Source organism: Pezoporus flaviventris, unplaced genomic scaffold (assembly GCF_033815535.1).
Source record: "Pezoporus flaviventris isolate CSIRO_AGI_PZ_B2104156 unplaced genomic scaffold, CSIRO_AGI_Pfla_v1 ptg000013l, whole genome shotgun sequence".
NCBI classification, from domain to species: domain Eukaryota; kingdom Metazoa; phylum Chordata; class Aves; order Psittaciformes; family Psittacidae; genus Pezoporus; species Pezoporus flaviventris.
The window spans coordinates 17,401,653-17,425,548 of NW_026892561.1; the positions used below are offsets into that span (position 1 = coordinate 17,401,653).

General features: G+C 47.4%; 1 protein-coding gene across 5 annotated transcripts in view; it reads left to right on the forward strand.

Moving 5' to 3' along the window:
• The window catches only part of RXRG (retinoid X receptor gamma), a 38,356-nt gene extending 15,680 nt beyond the window's left edge, over nt 1-22,676 (forward strand). For 3 of the 5 annotated variants that reach the window (XM_061451913.1, XM_061451912.1, XM_061451916.1), the window contains exons 2-10: nt 11,715-11,974; nt 15,187-15,331; nt 16,010-16,189; nt 18,382-18,542; nt 19,231-19,360; nt 19,910-20,042; nt 20,777-20,868; nt 21,109-21,214; nt 22,224-22,676. In XM_061451913.1, coding sequence (XP_061307897.1) covers nt 11,715-11,974; nt 15,187-15,331; nt 16,010-16,189; nt 18,382-18,542; nt 19,231-19,360; nt 19,910-20,042; nt 20,777-20,868; nt 21,109-21,214; nt 22,224-22,371 — 1,355 coding nt within the window. In that variant the 3' untranslated portion in view covers nt 22,372-22,676. Of the gene's footprint in view, nt 1-1,273; nt 1,634-7,407; nt 7,898-11,714; nt 11,975-15,186; nt 15,332-16,009; nt 16,190-18,381; nt 18,543-19,230; nt 19,361-19,909; nt 20,043-20,776; nt 20,869-21,108; nt 21,215-22,223 lie in introns of those variants that run through there. The other 2 variants (XM_061451915.1, XM_061451914.1) reach the window with 2 other exon arrangements.
• The last annotated feature ends 1,220 nt before the right edge of the window (nt 22,677-23,896 follow it).

The following is a 23,896-nucleotide window of genomic DNA, read 5'->3' on the forward strand; positions in this document are numbered from 1 at the left end:
AGTGTGCTTAGTGCCAAAGGGCAGCATGGGCCCTTGGGTGACCTGGAGGGAGCCAAGAGCCAGCAGGCCCTTGAAGAATGCCAAACATTCTAATCTGTTGTTCTCCCTTCCTTTTGCCTTGCTGCTTGCATGGCATGCTCCCCATCCTGTATTTGGGGGTGCTTTGTGGTCTCCCTGGAAAGGCAGAGCCCCTTGTTAGCTCTGTGCCTTCATTCTTTGCCACATGGCTGGTGCCAGTGGCAAGGCTGTAACCCACCTCCTCCTCCAACAGTCATGTAAGTCAGTGCAGACCTTGGTCTGTGCTCATTTTACAACCTTAGACAAAATTCTTTCCTCCTTCATCCCTTCAAGGTGACCTCACCTGAGGTCACCCATGTCAGAAGCCAGGAGCAGTGGGCTCTGCTGTTGCCTGCATCCCTGCTTCTCTCCACAACTGCAGCAAGTGGTAGGGGGCTTGCCAGGCATGGAGCTGGGACTGCTTCCCCTTCAGAGTACCAGTCACTGGAGGAGGCAGTGATGAAGACTGCATGTGGCTTTGTTCTGATCTAGCAACTGGCTGCTTGTCTGTGATTATTTCTACCTATTTTCCGCAGTACTTTATTATCAGGCTGGGTGGACATTAAATGGAAATTCTGGATGTACATATGGGACTATGTGTGAAGCCTGCTGCATTCTGCTGTGAATGCTTTACTGACTGTGGCATGGACTGAGCCCCTGGGTTCTGTCCCATATCCCTCCTTCTCATCCTAGACAGTTTTAGCAACAGCTAACGATTTTTTGGGGTGTGCTTTGGGTGTTTTTTGGACTCCTCTGGGGATAGGAGTTGAGCTTCCAGCGCTGATCTCCCCAGGAACGTCCTGGTTCTCCTCAGCCTTGGCTGCATTTCCTAGGGATGACTGCAGTCCAGCACTGCAAGGGCCATAACTTGATGCCAGGAGTGCAGCTGAGGCAGGGCTTGATGTGGGATGGGAGCATGGAGCTCCCTGCCCTGCACAGCCCTAGCCCCAAAGTGCTAGGTTGCACATGTGCTCCTGCCCTGTCAGCCAGCCCATGATCAGGGCACAGCCACTCTGGGTAAGGGTTGGTCCTTCACGTGTCCGGAAAACACCTCCACATGGCTGGGTCCAGTATAACTAATAACCTGCATCGAGTCTTCACTGGTGGAAAAGCAAGGCACCCCCCTCCTTCCCCACGATGCTCCTCCCCTGAACAACTTAACCCCCCCTGCCCCTCCCAATTTGTGATCTATACCAGAGCTGTCATGCATTGATCGGCGTCTTATCCAGGCGATTATGCTACCCGGACGGTCTGCTGTGAATTTGCGGGGAGCAGAGACAGCTGAGCACAGGAGCCAGCCCTGAGCAGCAGAGAACAAGAACATGTCTCATTCCGGCGAGCAGCTGCTGTCAGCGTGAAGCAAGGATGAGGCCACGGGAGCAGGCAGCTGCCGTGGCACCCTCCAAGAGCCCCTGCTCCTGCAGAGCCATGTCCCGACCCTGGCGAGCTGTGCTGTACTCCAGGCAGCTTTGAAGTTAGGGGAGACAGTTGTGCTTAGAAAGGCAAGCAATGAACTGAAGATTAAACATGTATGGAAATTATCCTCACTTCATTAAGTTTCCTGCGGGCTTTGGCAGTAAGTATTTTACTTGCATTTGCAATCTGTGCCTTCTGGGTTAGGTGGAGGAACTGATTCCATAGTAGGAGTATGGGGGAGTTAAAGGGAATTTAAAAACATGTTTAACCTAGCTTGTATGTAGCTGTAACCTGTGGTGCCTGTGTGCTTATGATTGAAACTGTCCTGTAATTGTATGTGCTGTGAACTTCAGCACAGCCAAGCCAAGCTGTCTGTAATTATGCAGGCTTGAGTCAAACCGTGACTCTCCTCTAAAGTTCCGTATATGACATTTGAGAGATGCATGTATGTGTTTGCATATGATGGACTGAATCTATGAATTGAAAGAACAAAATCAAACCAACTAAGTACCTTTCCAATTGCATTTTAATTAAATTGTTGGAGGGGAAAAAAAACCCCAAATTTTAAAACATAAAACAGCCCCCAAGGAAATCTAAAGAGGGCTCTTTCCTTGCCCAGGGGCTGTCTCCTGTCTGTGTGACACAGATACCACCATAACTGTGTGAAGCTTTGTCAGATTAGTCAAATGAAGCTGTACGGTGAGACAATGGTCTGCGAACCACTGTGTCTGGGTGGCTGTGAGCTGCAATCCCCCTGCACATACCAGCCATAAGCGAGCCCCAGTTGCAGAAACCCGAAGCTCTTGGGAAAAGGGCTCCTCAATTACTGAGGTTTGCTCATTATCTTTTCTGAAGTTATTCCTCTTGTCCTAACATGGGTGATGTGCAAGTAGAACGAGTTGAGGAGCTGTAGGGGCTCCCCAGCTGATGCAGGGTGTGGGCAGGTTGGAGTGCTTGGCTGCAAGGGACTGGAAGCACCCGTGTTTTGGCTGCTGACAGCATCATTGGTGCTGCTCCAAGGAGGTTAAAGTTCATTATGGTTTATGGATGTGCAAAGTCTTAGTTTCCCTGGAAAACTCCTCAAGTTGTTCCCAGCCCTTTAGGGTAGGTGAATGCCTCCAGGAGTTCCTCTGGAAGCCCCCAGGCTGTATACGTCACAAGAAACCTGTTATTTCTCTGCTAGAAAAAAGGTTTGCGCAGAAGTTGAATTGCACATGGGATGCTCCCGCTATGTGTGCATTTTTTTTCCTCCCTCTTGCACCAGATGCTCACCTCTGGTAATTTTCCAACTCCAGAAAAGTCATTGGTATTGCATCAAATCTTCCCCAAGTTTCACAAGCACTTAACTTTCCAAAATACCTTTTTAGGCAGTTTCTGTACAAAAGAGATGACTCGTTGGAAGAATCTGTTGCTCACTGGTGTTTTTAAGGATTAAGCAAAGACAAGCCAAACTCTCTCCTATTGCTGCAATAAGAGTGAAACAATGAAAGTGTTATTTGTGTTTAGTTTGTTGAATATTACAAATTTACTAAGAAGCAAAAGAAAAGTGATGTTCAGACTGATTTTCATGGGAATAGGGCACAGATCCTTGTAGAGACAGGGGTCACAGCTTTCAGTAGAATGTTTGGGAGATTTCTAGAGGAGGAAATTGTTAGTAGGAGCAGAGGTATTTCTACTTCACCAACAAATCTGAAGGGACTGCTCTCTAGCCCGAAGTTCAGTATATTGGAACTTTAACTTTTATTTAACTGAAGTTTTAGCCTGCTTCTAATCTGGTTTAGCAAGAAGTGTTTTCTGCAGGTGAATTATTGACAGAGATGCAAAAGCATTGGCCAAGTTTTGTTTGGGCTGATTTAAAACGGTCACTCTGGCCTGCCCTACACTCCCCAGATGCTATAGACACGCAGGTTACCACTTGCATCTACATTCTCCTCAAGGCTGGAGGGCTTCCGTGCCCCTGAGGCAGCTTGGTGGGGCTGGGGACCTGCAGGTGGTGTGGGACTGCCTCTCCTTGGGTTGTTGGGTGTGCAGAGAGAGATTTCTGACTGCTTGAGAAGGCAATTGCTGCTCTGGCCAGACAACTTTAGGGGCCCATGGGCTGTACAAGAGGACAAAAAGGCTTTGAGAGAGATGAAGCAGGACAGATCATGGTGACCAGCGATGTTGGGGGGGGCGGGGTGTGGGTGTGTGTGTAGCAAGCTTCCCACTGCTTTGGGGTCCTCACCACAAAGCCTGTGAAGGCAACCTGCATCTCCATCAGGCCCATGATATGTTGTCTTTGCTGCTTCCCCTTTATTTAAAATAGCTATGAAAATGTTTCTGGTCCTGCCTGTGCTGGCATTATGAAGGGGGACATCAAGACAACGGAAAAGGGCAGTGTCCACACTAGGCTGTCAGCTTGCTGCCTTCATTGTTCTTGCACCTTGTTGCTGCAGGGTAGTTAAGATGATGTGGCCGCTGCTGTTTGGCATGTCTAGATCTTATTATATTCAGATTTCCTTCAGCTCTGAAATTCTGGGCTTCATTTTGAGCTTAAGGTTGACATTCAGGTTAGAAATAAGGAACACGTTTTCGATAGCGTGTATAACTCACTTTGATCTTAAATGTCTGAATAACACCATGAAATTTGAGAATGTACATACACCCATTGGTAATAAGTACATAATTTGTGGTGAGACGAGGACAGTCAGACTCTAAAGTGTTACAGATGAGTTTGGAGAGTAGCAGGGCAAGAGTTCAGATGAGTCACCCTTAGACATCTAAAGCAGGAGATGTGCACTAAGGCAGATGGATTTGCTTTCACAGCCTGGGCTACAGGAACAAAGAAAGGGCTTCAAAATGTGTTTTTATTCTCCAGAAGGATGCATTTCATCTGAAGCTCAGCTCCCAGGGCAAGGAAAGATGCTGTGCTGGCTGTCCTCTCTCTCTGGGCACTTTCTGGCAGTGTTGGTTGGGGACAAGAGCTAACTTGGCTCCTCCACAAAGTCTCTTTTATTAGTACTCATGTAACTTGGCCTGTGGCCACACCACCTCTGGCTTCAATCTTGTCAGCTCTCCCAAGCAAAGTGGGGTTAGGCCAGGTCATTTGGGGGATAAGGAGAGAAAAACCCACATTGTGTCTGGAGTGGGGCTGCCTTGCTGGCTGTCACCTATTTTTGCCTGTGATGGTTTCAGGTTTTGTGACCTGTGTGATGCTTTTTCTGTTTGTCACAGCTTGCTATGTCAGAACCTGTAACTGAAGTATGTGAAGATGGAAGAGGGCTTTTTGACCCAGAAAAGATGTGAGAAATTTCAGTGACTGGGCAACTCCTGTAGCTACTGAAATACAGATTTTATTTTATTTTTTTTTTTTAAAGAAGGAGACACTTGCTTTCAATTGCCTGGGGCAGCCACAGGCGCTGCAGCCAGTGAGATAATTTCTGATAGGGACCTGTAGCCTCTCCAAGGAGTTTAAAGACCGTGGTAGAAATCTGCATTTTTTCCTGGTGGATGCTGTGCTGGAAATCTTGCTGGCCAGGTGGGAAAGCTGATCAGACAATCATGAAAAACCCTTCAGGCCTCAAATGCAACAACTTTTATTCTTTGGAGATGAGAAATGTTATCCAACTCTTGTGTTACTGTGGTCACCAGGGGGATGTGATACCTTGTTAGGGTACTAACTAGAGAAGAGTATGTGGTTACACTGCAGGTGTTTCTTGTCCAAATGTCCTTGGACATCTCAAGCTATTGAGTCAGTATTTCAGTTAAGTCAGAGCAAGACCTCAAAATAGCATCTGATGCTGAGCCTGCACCAGGGCAGGTGAAAAATCTTGTGTACTTCCAGCCCATGGGTTTTTACAGCCCAGGTTTTGGGTGGGCCCTGTTTGCAAGAGTGGCATAGGAGCATTACCTGAGAGTAAAAGGGGCAACTCTTCCCAGCACCCAGAGAGCTTAGGGAAACTCTCTCCCGCCCTGTGCAGATCCCTGTTGTAGAAGCCCCTGCTCATGTATGTGCCAGCACACCTCCAAAAAATTTTGCTCCTCCATGTGTGTTAGCTGCAGGGGAAGGCTGCCTTATTTATTGACTCCAAGTTGAGCAGGAAGATGGAAGCACAAAGGTTACTGGACCTTAAAAGCAAGGTGAAAACAATAACCTTTCTGTAGGATATTAGCATGGCAATCTGTACTGCCTGTGGAAATCTGCTTGGACAGTTAAAAATACCACCAGAAAGGGTACAGTTACTCAGTTTAGCTTCCATGTATTAAATAAAAACTACTCCTGCAGACATAGCAGGAAAACTTTGGTCCCAGTTAACCTGGGTTCTCTGCTGCATAACTGCATCCAGTTTCAGGACTGTTTCTCACAGGTACTTCCCCTTGAAGGTCGTCCCCAAGGACGAGCTGCCTGCCAAGCTGTACCTCCCACACACGCCCGTGCTCCTCTCCTGAAATCAGCCCTTCTGTTCATGTCTCTTCCCACTTCCTGGTGCTCTCTGATCTGCGGAGGATGAAGTATCTGCGAAGTTTTGCTAGTCGTGTGTCAGGCAGGACAACTTTAATTGCTCGTGTGAATGATATGAACCTCTTTCATGTATATCTGGGGCCTCAGAAGCACAAGCGTGGTTTTCACTATTTGAAAAGTTACAGCTTTTGATTCTAACATTAAAAAGAAAATTAAAGGCTGAAAGTGTCATCATCTCTAGGCTTACCAGAGATTCTCAGGTCTCAGGAAGCCTGACTGCTTTAGGCCTTATTTGAAGAAAGACCCCAGTGTTTAGCATGGACATCTTTTCCCTTGAGGCTTTGCTAGGTGTTACAGCGGAAGGCATTAACCATAACAAACTTGCAACCCATACTGGTTCAAAAGACAGTGTACTTAGAGCTTGGATGTTTCTGGTCTCTGCATCCTCATTCCACTTTCTGCTCAAATGTAATTACTGAGACTGGTATTTCCTGTCATTATTTGGGTGTAAATCAAGACAGCTTTATTGGCTGCAGCTTGGATGCTTATCTTCCTGCTGCCTTTTCCAAGGCATTTGGGGTCACTTGCACACTCTTGTAGATAGTCTTTGCTTTTATGTCTGCCCCAGCTTTACCTGTGAAGTGGTCATAGCACAAAGGTATCCAACCTGGCCTTATTGAGCTAATGTAGGTCCTGGATCAGCGTAGCCATGTTAGCCCAGACCTGGCTGTTCAGCACTGGTGTAGTGGACCTGGAGTTTGTGCTCTCCACGTGCATCTGTCAAACACCTATGAATCTGCTGTGATGTAGCCAGTGGTGTTCTATTCCTGATTTTATAAGGCTATTCATGTAAGTTTCCCATCACTGGACTACGATTTTGCTAAGGTGGAGATGAAACACCGGTGGAAGCAAAGTATCATAGCTGTGTGTCCTCTGCTTCAGTGACTGGTGCATGAAGGTAATGCTTATGTCCTTGAGCGTATGAGAGTGAAGTAGTTCTTAGGATCTTCTCTCATTATTTTTTTCTAATGTCAGCAGAATGATTATTAGATATGATCTTTATTCTGAGCGCTAAAGCAACAGGATGGACATTGTGTGTGTGAGCACGCTTTCAACACACAGCTGCTGTCTGCAGCAAGTGATGTGATACATTTGCAGAGACAGTTTGAAAGAGCAAAGCACCCAGAAGCAGGTTTCTTCTTCTCAGGCTTTGGTTCCTGCAAAGAGGAGGCTGGACTGTGTCTGCTCCTGTAGAAGAGAGCTTGCGGAGGGTTGATTGAGGCACCGACTTCTCTGTAGGCTGTTTGCAGGAGAGACATCAGAGAAGCTACACAGGGCAGCTCCCCCTTGTCCTCTGTACCTCTGCTCCTCCAGGAGAGAAATAAATAGTGTCAGGCTTCCCTGAAATGTCCAAGCATTGATGTGGAGGAGGGAGATAGAGGAGAAAGACACAAACAGCTCCATTTGCGGATCAGAAGTAAGTTGATCTTGAATCTGGAGTAGGTGGTTAAAAGCAGTAGCAAGCCCTGATGCTGGATGCAGGGTCTCAGCCCATCTTCCCCAGCAGACATGGGGGACCTGGTCAGTGTGGGAGCCCACAGGCAGGGGCTGTGCCAGCCACAGAGCCCTCTCTCCCGATGCAGGGCTGCCCTCTGCTCTGCGGGGCTCCGGCACAGCCGGCTGAACCCCGGCATTGCTTGTCACCTCACATTACCTGACGGACAGACTCGGGGCCCGCTTTGGCCTGTGTAAATGTCACCTGTGCCAAGTGCTACTGCAAAGGCAGAGGCAGCCGGCTGTAGCAGTCATGCAGGACTGAGTCCCGTCTCTTCAGTGCCCTCTGCTCTGTCCCAGAGCTGCTTCTCTGCTGCAGACCAGCTACTTGCTGGCCTTGCTCTGCTGCTATGCTGTCGTTTCTGGCTGTCTCCCAAATCATGGAAGAAAATACCTTGAGGAAGGCCATGCCGCCACTGCAAGCCCAAGGTCTTTCTGGCTGCTTTCTGTTGAGAAATGTGGGACACAGAGCATCAGCATTTTCCTGCAGATTCATTTAATTTTTTTTTTACCAAATTTAATCATACTTGTAATATCTGCTGTTTGCATTGTCCAAGCCACCCTGGCTCCTTTGGTCTGAGGCAACTTTGAGGTTACTCAGCTCAGGAACTAAGTAACCCCGGTGTTAAAGGTGCTTTGGTATGGCTCTTTCTGGACACCTTTTGCCAGTTGTGCAAATTGCTGCTTGCACAGGCTGATAAGATGTGATTGCTACCAGGTTATATCCCTCTTGGAGCACTACAACCTGAGAGGAATTATTTCCCCAGAGTGGGAAATTTTCTCAATGCAGGAGGGTTCATTTCTGCTCCCACAGGGACTGACTTGACAAACTTATCCCAGGGAGAGACTGAGAGTCAAAGTTTGGACCACCTTGCAGGAGTGCTTTACTTCGCCCCTTTCCCCCCTTTTTTTTTCTCTTTTTTGGTTTTCCTTTTGTTTCAACGCTTCTTCATGCAGTTTGTATTACAGTCTGTAACAGGTGGATAAAATTATTCATGAGTAAAATGGTAACTTAACACGGGAGGTTTTCACCAATGGGTTTGTCACAGCCTTAGCGGGACAGCATGGCCAGGCACTGTGGAAACATGCTTGTTAGCTCTGGTGTGTATCATCAAGCCCTGGCAAAGCCTGCCTTTACACCTATGTAAAGGTGTAAAAAATATCTACTGTGCTTGCCAGTAGATATTTCCATTTCTCTGTCCATCTCCTTCATGCATTCGTATTTCTTTGACGTCTCATTGCTAGGGTAAAAAAGGTAGGTGCAAGCTGTTCACAATTCCTGGTTTCAACTTTTGATCCCATCTTGGAGGTTAGGGGATTCACCTGGCCATAGCCTTCTTGGCACTGACACAAGCACACCATGGGGCTTGTCCTGGACAGCAGTCTGCTTGGCTTTGCTCTCCGTCCTTGGGAACCTTTCTAATGGAGAAACTTAATGGTGACAACGTTTCTGTAAGGTCTGATGTAAATGCAAACAGTTAAATAACTCTCCTGGGAGTCTTTTCTTATTGGTTTAAATCTTCTGCATGATACTTTCAAAATATGCCCTTTTCTGTGTTAATGGAAAAGGATGAAGAATCATGCTTCTCCTCAGCTGTCCTAGTGTGATAGATTTCTGCGCAGTCTCCCCTTCAGGAGTTTATTTTCCAAGCTGAAGAATCCTCAAAGGCAATGTTGTTTATCTAGCTGTTTAAAGAGGCATAAAAGCAATTTCTTTGTAAGTCTGTGCTACAGATGCTGAGCAGGACTGCATGCTATGGTACCAGACTACTCACAGGTGATGAAAAATGCATTTGCTTTTCTCTGGCACAAGTCCTTTAAAGTCCCAGGAAACAACTGAGGTGCCTCTGTGAGCTGAGCTCATAGGTAATGGGGAGGGGCAGGAAAACCACATCTTCTGCCCACTGCTAAATGCTCTCCTGGCACTTGTGTCTGGGGTGAAAGTCTTTCGCGCTTGGAAGCCATTACAAGGAAAGATTTTGCTGTCTATTAACAGAAAATAGGCTGCTTGTCTCCATGATGGTGGCAGGGGGATGCGAGATGGCTCTTTCCAGCAGCAGGCAGGAGCCCTGGCTCTGCCTTCAGACCGCCTTGCTGCCTCTAAGGCTTCTGCTGTTGTCATTAAGCCGGCTTCCTCTTTCTGCACATTGCTTTCCCACTGGGAGAATTGATCCAAAAAGCCAAAGCAAGAATTGACAAAGACCTTTTCTCCCCCCACCCCTCCTGCAGAATTAAGTCTGAAGTGGGTTGATAACGGCAGATCTAGTCCTCCTTGACTCTGACAAATGTCTTTAATGTTATTCAGCAAGCTGACCTTTTCCCGTCTTTATTGTGCATCTTCCCTTTGAATCAGATTTGATTGTTACTTCAGGTAAAATACAAACACTGTCACGTAAATAACTTTGCAATAATGGTAAAAGGAGGAAAAAAAACCCAAACAAACAAAACACCAAAGTGCTCCCTTACTTGCAAATGCAATGGGAGCAAGAATCCTTTATGCCAGCCATGGAAAACCAACTGTGTGACCTTCCCACACAACATCTTTTCCTTGCTACTCCAGGGAATGATCTCCTGTGTTGACAAAACAACAGAGAAACAATGGTTCATTGAAATGTTAATACAGCTATTGCTAACTGGGGTTGGTGAATTCTAGGGGAGGGAGAAAAGGTCATATAAATCCTTAAAATACAGCTAGATACATAACCTATCAGAACTAGTGGGCATTTGATGCCCAGATACCCTCTGAATAGGAGACTGGTCCTATAGAAGAAAGCATTTAGACCTTGGGTGAGGCATTCAGCCTCAGAGACTGCCCTGAAGTGGCAATGCTCAAGTTTATATTGCTTTTCTATACCTCCTCCTTCCCAGTGGGGTTCAGGGGCAGATTGGTCTCATGGGGCTACTCTGAGACTTAGTTTGGCAATGTGCACTGGGGTTCTTTAGTGTGGGAAGAGGAAACCCTCTTTCCTTGTGTCTCTGAAATTGTCTGCCCAGGAACATCTGTGGGAATATTCTCTGCTCTGTCTCATACTATGTGAGGAAAAGTAATGGACAAAATATTTTTGGGATGCCTTGTCCTATAATCTGCATTGCTAGCATGTCATGGGCAGTTTCTGTCCTCCATTGCTCCAGCTTCTGCAGAAAATGCTGGCATTAAGTTTTGACAGCTGGAGGATGATGTGAAATAGCATCGTGGGTTGGTGAGTGGGAAGGGAAGGAGCTAAGCCATGGCAAGAGGAGCCTGCTGAGCATGATGCCTGAGCCATCGCAGAGAGCAAAGGTGCTTCATAAGACATGGGAAGTATTCAGGGGTTTGCAGCCTGATCAGTGGAGATTTCATGGTTTCAGTTGTGCACTGTCTCTAGCACCAGCTTAGACAAAAGAAATGGGACCTCAGAGAGTAATTCAGAGAAGACCAGCAGCAGGCAGGCAGTGGTGCCTTCTTCCAAGTCAGCTGAGGCATCAAAGCAGTGAAAGCAGATTTGAGTATAAAGTGTTGTCTTTATAATACGTTTTGTTGTTGTATGTAACTCTATGTTGTGTACCATAACCAACATTTTGCTCTTTCCCTTTATAGCATAAGACATGTTTGCTGGTTGGCTTACAGCCTTGATGTCATGGTTTAGACCTGGCTGGTAATTAAGTACCACACAGCCGCTTGCCCACCTTTTTCCCCTCAGGTGGGATGGGGCGGAGAAGTGAAAATGCAAAACCTGCAGGTTGAGATAAGAACAATTTAATAATTGCAATTGAGTAAAATACAATGATAATAGAAATAATACCAGAAATAACAATATTGTTAACAATATTAGAGAGCAACAAAAAGGGATAAATGAAAATTCAGAAAACACAAGTGATGCACAATACAATTTCTCAACACCCACTGACCAACACCAAACCCATCCTGAGCACTGGTCAGTCCCTTCTGGGTAACTCTCCCCAGTTTATATACCATGCATGTTGTACTGTGGTATGGAATATCCCTTTGGCTAGTTTGGGTCAGGTGTCCTGGCTCTGCTCCCTCCTAGCAGAGCATGAGAATGAGAGACAGAAAGGTCCTCGATCGGGGTAAGCACTACTGAGCAGCAACTAAAACATTGGTGAGTTATCAACATTGTTCTCAGACTGAAGCCCAAACACAGCACTGCACCAGCTACTAGGAAGAACATGACCAAGGCTGGGCAGCTGATAGCTGTACAGCCAGCCTTGTTCATAGTGTATTTAATCTCTCTGCTTTTCCCTGTAGATTCCCCTGTCCATGCCAGCTCCACATCTGTGAGCCTGTCATCAAGCCTTTCCTCGGGAAATTCGGTGGAGGGGCACCACAACTACCTCGAAGCCCCTGCGAACGCCTCCCGGTCTCTGCCATCCCCCATGAATGCCATCGGGTCTCCAGTGAACTCACTGGGCTCACCGTACAGAGTCATTGCGTCCTCCATCAGCTCACACCCCGTCTCACTGCCTTCAGCCCCGGGCATGAATTTTGTGACACATGCAAGTCCACAGGTATGCAGATGCGCATACTTGCTTTGCTACAATTCACAGTGTTTAGACTGCATCAGGTCCCAAAATTTGAGGGTGTGGATTGGCTGGTGTGAAGTCTGGTGGTTTTTGGCCACCAGCTCATCTCACTTGGGAGATGAGCTGTAAAGAACAATTTCCAGCACATGAATCTTTCTGCATAACCCCCACTGGCACAGACACAGAGAAGACACCTGTACATATTTCAAGATACCCTGCACAGTAAGTGGGAGGAGAGAATTCCCAGGTCAGTTCTCACTGTGGGTGCAGTCCAGCTCTCCTTCACTGCATCTTTTGCAGTGTATGTAATTACTGTACATAGAAGTAGTCAGGATGACCAAGGGCTGCAGCATGTGAAGCATTCCTCTTCCTGCAAAAGGATATCTGCTTTGTTTCATTGTTTGGAAAGGAGACAGACTTTCTAGAGAGAGGCAAATGTTAGTGCTAAATGCCAGCCACATACTCTGTGTTGCACATAAACTTGGCCTGAAGAAAAACAAGGCCCTACTATCCTTACTGCCTGAGCTCACTCAGACAGCAGAGAGACTCAGGTGTTAGGGTTGGTGCTTTCCCAGGGCTGGGAGCCTCCCGGTGTGGCTTTGTGGGCCAGAGACAGGAATGTGCTGCCCAAGAACCTGGCACCACCTCTGGCATGGCTGGGAAGAAGGTGGCAGCATGGAATTTTGTTAGTGTGCTGAAATGTTCTGGGAGTTCAGATCTAAGTAGGAATTCTGCCTTTTATTAACAAGACTTTGTGTTTTATTAGTGAGACCTGAAGGTAGGAAGTACTCAAAAGCCTCTGGGCTTCTGCTGAAGAAGCAGCAGGTTGGACGAGCCCTTGGGTGATATGATTTAGCATAAGGTGTCCCTGCCCACGGCAGGGGGGTTGGAACTAGATGATCTTAAGGTCCTTTCCAACCCTAACAATTCTATGATTCTATGGTCCTCAAGCCCTCTCTGCCCCATATACTACTCTAACTACACAGTCTGTCTGAAGCTCTTCCTTGTGCCTGCCTGGGAAAGGGTGGTGTGGGGAGGCCCCTGAATTCTCTGAGAGAGTATAGGGTGATTTGGCAGGTTTGGTTTAGCTTTTACCAGCATCCTCAGCTCCTGCATGGATCTGGGCTGACTGCAGTGGGTGCACCCGGCATCCTTCTTTCCTGTGCGCCACCAGCTGTTCCCCATAAACCTGACTTGTACACATGGCATCCAGGGCAGGTGTTTTGTGGTGGTGGAGCTGTGGCAGCACTGGCTGTGTGGAAGCCTTTCCTTTGGGGATGGGGATGCAACCGGGAAGTGGTTTCCCCAACCTAGGCACTGTGCCAAGTTCCCAGCTCTGAGGAGCAGGTTTCACTTGTGTTGCCTCTAATGCAAGGAGACAGCTGGGCCTTGGGGATTCAGCAGAGAGGCAGCTAATGGATTTGGGTTCAAGTAGTTGTCCCAGATATCATACGTGATTGCACTTAACCTGCCAGAGTCAAGCTCTGAGGACACTGATGGCTAAAACTGCCCCATTCCCTCCCCCTCCCATACATCCTCTCTCCCTGTTACTGTCTTAAAGTGCAGCCAGAAAGAAAAGGTAGTAGCTGAACTCTGGGTAACATTATAAACCATAAGAAATTCCTCCTGGCTCAGCATCTTGCCAAGAAGTTTTCAGGATTAAAAAAAGGTGGCTGGATACTTGTGGGGAGGAAGGGTTTTGATTTCCCTTTTTCTTGGGCCAATGTTGAAGCATTATATTTACAGCTGCCAGTGCCTGGGCTGGGTTTCTGCTGGGGAGAGCGAACCTGTATTCCTCTGGGCAATTATTCCCAGCGCACTTCTATTTTCCAGAGGAGCAAAACAACCTGGCTCCTAATGTGGTAATTTTTTTGCTGGATAATTTGTATTTTCAATGTCATCAGACCTTTGAAGCTTTGAAAATACAGGGAAAGTGTGAAGGAAGATAAATACAGGCTTCACCTTTTTATTTTTTCATAATGACCAGTCCAAAAATCCCAATGGGATGAACTCTTCTTCTTCTTTCCTGAAATTCCCTGTGGAAATTATACTTTTTGATGGTAAATGGGCAGTTTCTTGGAGCAAACCGAGAACTTGCAACAGCATGCATGAAATCTAGTGGTTTAGATGTTATGGAGACTTTATATCTGTAGCTGGATTTTCATTCAAAGCCTTGTTTTGTGTCCCTAGTTTCACCTTCTTGCTGGGAAGAAGAACTTTATCTGATAAATTGGGGTGACTGCTAAAAACAGGCTCAATAATGAAGAAACCATTCCCAGCTCTCAAAGAACGGCAGTGGGAAAGATGATTTCATAGTGGTTTTGGGGAGACATTGCTCTGCCCAGACAGCTTTGGAAAAGACGTGCTCAATGGCCCTTAATCCTTACTACACTGCCAACAACAGCTAGAAAGCAAATAGCAATAAAACGAAGCCCTGGGCAACATCAGGCTTTGGTCTCTAATCGATGTCGGTTTGTAACCTTTAACTTGCAGCAGCCACGAGCAGCTCCTGGGGATCTCAGCTGGGGGCTCTGGGCCATTTGTCTGCATCTTACTGAAGCTGACTTTTAGATGCTCAGCCCCTTCCTTTTTCTTCAGCTGGTAACCCCAAACCTGCTCCAATCCCGAGGCTGTGATAGTGTTAGGGACCTAAGTCCCAGGGAATGACCAAGATGGCCATGTTTTTATGTGTTCATGCAGATCTGTTTATCGTGAATCAGGGAAGCTAACCCACTCAACATCATTAGGGCTTCCCTAGCCATGCAGCAGTGTAGGTTTCACTGCAACAAACTGCCTCCTGGCTGCAAAGCTGTTCCTTACTAAGCTATTAGTGCTCAAGGCTGCAAGCAGAGATCAGCATCCTCTAACGAAGCCAGCGCTGTTGCTTCGAAGCTGTAACTGAGCAGCTGAGGGTTGCTGCCTGCTCTTTTATAGCTATGCTGAGTACTGGCTTTGGTTACAGCATCAGGGCAGGATGAGAGGCAATATCTGCTACCAGGCATCTGCTTAAACTGCTCCAGCTGGATTCACCAGAGGATGTCTCTCTGCCCATGGCAGCCCCATGGAGTTGCTGGTGATAAGCTTATGGGATGAGCCCAGCAGGAACAATAAAGGAGGGGTCAGCTCAATTTGGGGATGGTTTCACTGGAGTATGAGTCTTGATCCTCTAACCTGTCTTGTGGCTTCTGCTATTGCAGCTCAATATCTTGAACAATGTCAGCAGCTCAGAGGATGTCAAACCCTTGCCAGGTCTCCCAGGGATTGGGAACATGAATTATCCATCTACAAGCCCAGGATCCTTAGCCAAACACATCTGTGCCATCTGTGGGGACAGGTCCTCAGGTAGGAGGTTTTCTTTCATGGAAAAGGTTTTGTGCAATGAAGACTCCCGTGATGCTCTGAAGCAATGCTCGTGCAGGAATGAACCCTGTGGAGGATTGCTGGTGCCATACTGGCATTGTAGGACTCATAGTTAGGTATGGCTTACCCAAGGGTTTTGCAGATTAGCTGTGCTGTGCCCAAAAGAGAGCAAACCTAAAAGCTGTCTTTTTCTCCCTTATGTGTATAATCTATAATATTTTACATTTTGTCCCCGTTTTTAAAAGGTAAATATAAAAGATTGTGTTCTTATTTACCTGTGCTTTGTGTTAGCAAGGCTTTGCCTATGCCTGGTTTTCTCTTCTACTCCAGAGACCTGCAGCTTGGCTGTGCCTTGCAGACCACCTCTGTATCAGTGCACCCCATTTGCTACCTACGGCTTTAATGCACTTGTACTGCATCCAAGATGTGGCTCCACATCCTTGCCCTGGGATGCAGTCCCTCCTTATCACAGCAGCATTCCTATAGCTTAACTGCTACTGGTCACTATTACTGGAAAGAACCCCTGAAGCCAACTCAGGCCTGCTGAAGTGATACTGTGCAGTCAGGGTTTTCACCTTTGGGGTTGTTTCAAGCTCCTTCACGCTGGAGGGAAGGGCAGATACTTACCTGCCCACTCATGGTCTCCCCTTGCCTCTCCAGGGAAGCACTATGGGGTGTACAGCTGTGAGGGCTGCAAAGGCTTCTTCAAGAGGACAATCCGGAAGGACCTGGTCTACACCTGCCGTGACAACAAGGACTGCCTCATAGACAAGCGCCAACGCAACCGCTGCCAGTACTGCCGCTATCAGAAGTGCCTCGTGATGGGCATGAAGAGGGAAGGTATGTGAGGGCTGGTGGAAGGCATGGGCTTAAAGAAATTTTCCTTACATTCTTTAGGGCAAATCTGGCTCTTGTAGCACTCCAAGGCTAGAGCATTCTAAAAACCCACACTGACAGCTTCAGGGCATTTTTGATCTTGTCCTGTTCCCTGCAGTATCATCAATGCTGTGCTGCTTCAATTGCTTAGCGCAGTGGGGGACTGCAAAATGCCAAGCTGAATCAAAAACCTAATCCCAGGCACAGCTCTCCCTTCCAGCTGGGTGCAAAGTGGTTCAAAGGACCAGGGTGTCAACTCAACTTTCCTTTGCAGAGCTTGAAAATTTAAACACCAGGATCTTGGTGGGCTCTGTGGGGGTTTGGCTGCAATAATCACAGGGGCTTTCTGGGAGCTGCTGAAACTGGGGGCATATTGCAGCTTGGACATGGATGGAACCTTGGATGACTTTCCGCTAAGATTCTGATGACTTTAGAAACACTTCCCTGGCTTCTTCCTGTCCATTACTCTAAGGAGGACAAATGATGCCCCCAGCTGGTTAGCACATAGGAGAGCATCCCATGTTGTCCTCCCTCAGTGCCAGGCTCTATGTCCCACTGAGCCACCTCCTTGGGTGCAGCCAGTTCCCCAGAGCTGGGCAGTCCTGGTAAGCACATCCTCCAAACTGGGAGAAATGCAGAGAATTTCAAAGTGGTTGTAAGTCTCAGTGCTGAGGAACCTCCTGTGGTTTGGCCCTTCTCCTGAAAGCACCCTAATATAAGCCAGAGTAAGGCAAGACTGATGCAAGGACTTACTTCCTGACACCACTGCAAACAGCAGAGCTATAAAGACAAATGGGAAAGAAATCTCCTAATCCAAGTACCTGACCTAAAAGCTTGTCACACCCTTCTTCCATCAGCACTTACTTAATTGAGACAATGGGGGTCAAATTCTCCTGCAGGCTTGCTATGAGCTGTGGACTTGCTGAGTTTTTCCTTTCTTGGTGTCCCCTCCTGTTTATGCAGGTCCCCTCTCCTCTTAAAGGACTTTTTAATCCCTTGGCCCTGGTGGTTTTCCACTCCTTTGAATACTGACTGCCTGGTGCTTAGCTAACAGGTGGGGAAGACATTCAGCTGTTGAATATTGAAGCACCAACGTCTGCATGGCAGGGGCTAGCTTTGCCACCAGTTTCTTCCCCCTGAACCTTTCATTTCAGGTGTATAACTGCCTACAGCTCACCACAGGCCGTTCTTTGAGACCGGGCCAGCTGCCTACTTGTCCCTTAGGGGTTATGGGGCACTCTGGGCACCTGCCTGGTGCTGTATGCTCACACAAAAGAGTGATGCGAGCAGGATTTCGTTTGGGGACATTTCTGCCCAGCAATGAGCTAAACCGACATGACACCTGCTGGTCACTTGGTTTTTAGCAGGATTTTCTTCCCGTCGGGATTTTCTTTAACAAAAATATGTACCCAGGGCTTCTATTGAGCACAAGGCATGGCATACCGCATACACGTGTTCTACACCAACCTGGCTTCCACACACCCAGCAGCCCTGGGATTTAATAGGTGAGATCTGGAGAGAATTTCAGTGATTGTATTTCTCTGGATAGTAGATATTTTGGAAAATGTACAGAGATGGGAGAAGAGAGTGAAGGCATTGGGGCATTCAGAGGTGCTAGGAACTACTGTCTATTGCAGAGGGCTGGGAAGAGAAGTAGTGGAGGAGAAGGTGGCACAAGGGCTGGGCCAGGCTGCATAACCTTTTGCTCAGGAACGAGTTAGGCAGCATGTGTTGATCCAGCTGGGGTGATGGACCATCCTGCTGCTGAATGTGCTAGCCACTGTGGGAGTGTTCAAAGCATGGTGTGAGAGCACCAAACCTTGGTGTCTGGGTCCTGGGTCCCTCCTGCCTCCTCCAGCACCTAGTTACGGCTGAGTTCAGGCTGCCACCTGGAGGTATCAGCTCCTCTTTCTTATATTCTGGAGCTTCATATCTTGGAAATCACAACTTTTCATCAGATTTGGAGGCCACTGTTCTACAACAACCCCAATGTTATCGGGGGGTGGTGATGGCAGCCATTTTTCTGGATGTACATTTTAAATATCCATTTATTTTCTGCTCTCAACCTCCTGAGCGAGTTTCCTCCCAGAAGAAAGAGACCCATCACAAGCAGGTAAGTGTTGCTGTGGATGTAGAACCATGTTTCTGTTCTGCAGCTGTGCAGGAGGAGAGGCAGAGGAGTAGGGAGCGGAGCGAGAACGAAGCCGAGTCCACAAGCGGTGGCAGCGAGGACATGCCTGTGGAGAGGATCCTAGAAGCTGAGCTGGCAGTCGAACCCAAGACAGAAGCATACAACGATGTGAATACAGAGAGCTCGGTAAGGGCACTGACATCACTTGCAGCTTGAGATGAGAGCCTTTGAGGTGTGATTTGAAAAGCTAAACCCCATGTGAATGGCTACCATTTTTGCAAGGGGTTTTTGGTTTGCACTGCCTAAAAATCAGTAACCATTTTTCATTTGAAGCTACTCTGAATGACTAGAAAACAGGCTACACATTAAATTCCTAGCTGTTTTCTTAAATTCCCCTTGGTTTCAATGAGTCAATAGGGGGATAGCTGAATGCTGGAGATTCTCAGCCTGGGACACTGCTTGTCTGCCCCAAGTGACCAAGACTGGAATGGAGCTGGACTCAGCAGGTTTATTGTGGTTTTACTGGTTTGGATGAAACTGCTGTTCATGCCCATTCAGAGGCTGCTTGATGATGATCAGATACGCCCTGGGGAGTAGGACTATAGCCTGCCATGCAGGACTTGCTTTGCAAAGAGCAAGCAAACAGAAAAGCTTAGCAACCAGCTGATTTGGCTGGTTGTAGAGGGGATAGTGGTAATAAATATCTTCTCTTCCCAGCACAGCTGAGATTATTGTCAGTTTGATCATTTCACTTGTGGCTCTCAGTATCATTCATTTGATCTGATACCATGTGCAAAACAGACAGTGACTGTCAAAGATTTTTCATTGACAGATTCTCTTTTCCTCTTTTCCCTTTGATATTGCTCTTAATTAGACAAATGACCCTGTTACCAACATATGCCACGCAGCTGACAAGCAGCTCTTCACACTTGTTGAGTGGGCCAAGCGAATCCCTCACTTCTCTGACTTGACCCTGGAAGATCAAGTCATTCTCCTCCGGGCAGGTAATGTTCCCACCTGGGGTCTCTGGGGATATCCTTGGATCCATTGTCCCTCCTCTGGACTGTGTGCTGTGCCAGCCAGGCAGGATGGTGAATGTGAAATCCTGATCTGATCTGTCCCTGCTTGCCCTATAACAGAGCAAGCACTCCATCATGGGCCGTGATAGGCAGTTGGTAGAGGCTGTCTGTGGCACGGTGGAATCTGCTGTTTGTTCCTCTCTTTATGCAGACATGTAGGAGGGCTGGAGAAGCGTGAATAAATGTCTTATTAATGTAATTCCTGTAACTGCAGAACTTACTATGTGTGGGGCACACTAGTGTGTAATGTGCAAAATGAAAAAAATAGTGTCTCCCCCTTCCCTGAGTCCTTTTCTGCACCTTCGTTGCTGCTGGTCACAATTTGCCACTCCTTGCAGTGTTGGCAAGGGTGTAGTTGGCACTTGGGGTCCTATCTCTCTTGCGAGCCCCATCTGAAACCAGCTCTCCTTCTCCATGTGGGACTGATTTTCTTTTGCTAACTGTCTTTTGTGTCCTACGCACCTTCTCTTGCAGGATGGAATGAGCTGCTCATTGCCTCATTCTCCCATCGCTCTGTGTCAGTGCAGGATGGCATCCTTCTGGCCACGGGCTTGCATGTGCACCGCAGCAGTGCCCACAGTGCTGGTGTGGGCTCCATCTTTGACAGGTGCGTGGCCTGTTTCTGCCACCCCTAGCAGTAGTGGTCAGGCTGGCTCTGTCTTTCCCCTCTGAATGGGCAACATATCCTTAGTAAGAACCCATGATCATCTGGGACAGGACTAGTTTAGAATGAGGAAGGGATGCTTGACTGGCTTAAAAATCAAAAATGGAATGAAAGCACCTTGAAAGAGATTTGCAGCTGCAGAAGGAGATCTTTGGTTGAGTGTGCAGGGGGAGGAATGCTTCTCTGCCTTTTCTCTAGAGTTTGTCATAGCTGGATCTACAGCTAATACTGATCAGCAAGAGCTTTATCTGGCAAAGCCTTATACCCCAACTTGCTCATGTACCAACTGCATATGTACCATCCATACCATGCCAGCTTCTTGCCTGGCAGGGCAGCACATTACCACTCCTACACAACTGGGATGCTTCACATGTTTTGCACAGTGAAATGTGGAGAAAATCCCATGTGGTTTTCCTTAAGTGGGTGCAAATTTTCTCCATGGTCCAAATGGAGCACAGAGACCACATGCTGAGCAAAATGAGAACAGGAGCGAATTCGGTGCTCAGGTCCCTGAGTGCTGTTGAGGAGTGTGTGGCATGGTTTTCCTTCAAAGCTGCCTCTTCCTGCAGAGAAGAATATAGGATATTCCCAGTGCCTGTCCCAGATGATTTTCAGTCAGCCACCTTGATGCCTATACCTGTCTGTGTTCATCTTCCTACCCATGTCACTGTATGCAGGGTTTTGACAGAACTGGTGTCCAAAATGAAAGACATGCAGATGGATAAGTCAGAGCTGGGGTGCCTGCGAGCCATTGTCCTGTTTAACCCAGGTAAGTCTGAGACCTGGGGCAGTCCCAGGTGGCATGCACACCCTCTCGGCCATGGCAGATCGCAGGCAGGAGGGCTGTGTCAGTGAGCATCAGGTAGGGCTGCAGACAGATTTGTTCCAGTCCCTGGGTCCATGATTACAGAGAGTCTGAGTCCTCTCCTACCCCTACAAGAAGTCACTCTGCAGTGGAAATGCCCCCTGCAATGATTTCTTCCCTACCCCTATTTTCTCCTTCATCCAGATGCTAAAGGTTTGTCCAGCCCTTCAGAAGTGGAATCACTGAGGGAGAAGGTCTATGCCACGCTGGAAGCCTACACAAAGCAGAAGTACCCCGAGCAGCCAGGGCGGTGAGTGTCCCCCAGCAAGGCAGGCAGCTCAGGGCAGCACAACACCCACCGTGGGAAGAGAAGACTGAGGCAGAGGTGTCTGTGCTAGCCACCCTAAAAACGACAGGAGGACACCAACCAGAACTGCTTGAGCAGCCCAGCTCCCACAGGCTGGCCTGTCCTCTCCGTGCCCTAATCCTGGGCCAGAGCCTTTCTGGTGCTGGCGGGGTTCATTTTTCTTGCTTTTCAATCCAATCATACCCTCTACTGGCCGAGCTCTTGAAGCACCGGCAGCTGGACCCATCCCCATTGCCACCAGCCAAGTGATGTGCCCACAGCATCTTCTACTATTTTTGGCTCTGGATGTGACTGCAGAATTCTACAAGTGGGATATGGGGAGGGGGATGCACTCTGCCTGCTGCACCCCCTTGCAGCTGTGCCTCGAAACGAGAGGCAGTGGCTGGCAGAGGCACTGCCGAGGGGCTGCACACTCTTGGGAGGCTGGGGAGTTTTGAAAGATTCTTCTTCCCAAGAAGGATTGAAATGGCACCATGGAGATGTAAGTCTTGGAGAGAGAATCCGGATGTATCTTTTGGGGGTTTTGGTGTTTTTTTTTTGTTTTGTTTTGTTTTTTGGTTGGTTGGTTGGTTTTTTGTTTGTTTATTTGTTTGGATTTTATATTTTAAAATGCTAAAATCTGTTTTGGAAAACATACATCCCTGAGGACATTAAAGTTGAGGCTGGATGTGGTTCTGGGCAACCTGAGCTAATTTAAGATGTCCCTGATCATTGAAGATGGGCTTTGAAGGTACCTTCCAACCCAAACTATTCTATGATTCTATGTTTCATCCACACATGCAGAGCGAAATGCTTATTTTGAAGGCATAGGGGAATCTAAGATAGAACTTTCCAAGCCATTTTGGGGGGAGAATTTGGGCTCTTCTTTCCTGAGCCCCTGCTGCAGGCTTGGAAACACCTGTGAGAGGGCAGCCAGTGCCTCCCACATGCTTCTGACTCTGCTCTCTTCCAGGTTTGCCAAACTCCTTCTACGTCTGCCAGCACTGCGGTCCATCGGGCTGAAGTGCCTGGAGCACCTCTTCTTCTTCAAGCTGATTGGAGACACCCCCATTGACACCTTCCTCATGGAGATGCTGGAGACACCCCTTCAGGTCACTTGAGGGTCTGGCCTCTCTCTGGCCAGACCCTGTCTCCCCACTGTGCCCCTGCACAGCCTCCCACCCCTCCTCTCTGAGTCTGTGAGAGCTCCCACCCTCCCTCCACTCCTCCTCGGTGGGATTGTTGCGTTTTGTACAGCTGTAAATCACCTCCTCTAACCCTCCCTGGCCTGGCTGTGGGAGGTCACAGATCCTCTGACCAGTTAACCATTCCCCTGACCCCTGTACAGATAATCGCTTTAAATTATTTTTTCATTCTCAATAAAAACCAACAAAACAAATAAAATAATATATGAGAGAGACACTGACTTGAGCTGGCAGAGCAGTGTCCTCTTTTGCTGTGATCACAGTTCTGGCTTGGGATGGGGCTGAGGGACGCTCCCGAGACTCTTTAAGTAGCCCAAATCAGGACAGGAGCATCACTCAGGATATTGCTGGTTGTGCTGATGGGCACAGTCCTCTGGCCAAGAAAGGACAGGTATTGTAGCTCTTGCTAAGGAAAAACCTGGAGAAACTTGGTGCTTTGAATCACAACACTTCATTCCACCACCTTACAAAGAAACTCCCGGACTCCTTGAATTCTTTGAAATTTTTAAAGTAATATAAAAAGTGACTTTTTAATGTACTTTTTTGTTTTCTGAGCTAGTCCAGTCACTGAGGGAAAAACTGAAGTGCTTCATTTTGGTTCAGGTGGGGTATTTCAGGTTGAAACAAACCTGGCATTCTCATGGATAATTTTCAGTTTTCTAAAGCTTCACAGATCCTGTTCTTTAAAAAGCAGATCTCCTGCTTTTTAAATTTATTTTATTTCCCTCTCCATGTTTTTTGCACTGTGAACAGGCTCTTCAACCCCAAGTTTATAATATCATGCCTCTGTAAGTGAAACTTGCAGAGGCAGAAAATACAAGACACTCAACGAACATGCTTCAAAGGTCTGCCTTGTATTTTCCCTGTTCAAATGGCACTGCTGGAGCTTCCCATCACAACTGAGCTAACCAGAGTCAAATGAGTTAAAGACATTAATTTGTTCAATATGCAGAGCTTATCCTGGTGGGAAAATGTCCTCCCAGGAACCCAGCAAAACTGTCTGCATTATTATTCATAAAACAGGTGTAGTGTTAAGTGATCTGCCCCTTCTGACCCTCTCAGCAGACAGTGCGGTGAGATGCAGCCATGCTTCGTCTGTCCGTGTGACAGATTGCAACGCTGCCGCTCAGCGACTCGGGGAAGTTTGAGGGGAAGGAATAGTGACAACAGGATAAAGAAAGAAGGATAAAAATGAAACATTTAACATTTTGTTAAAAATCCCACCCAGGGATATGATTTGTTCTCTGGTATTTCACTGTGAGAAGGAAAAAGAGAATGAAAAGAGCAGGAAAAAGAAACAACCCCTCCAAATTATGAAAATGCTAAATTGTTTGGTTTTTCTTGTGATGATGAAAAGAACAGGGAGAAATTCAAATAGGTGAAAAGCACTGGCCAAGGGGATATTTTAAATAGAAAATGTGATTCTCCATTAAAAGGGAAG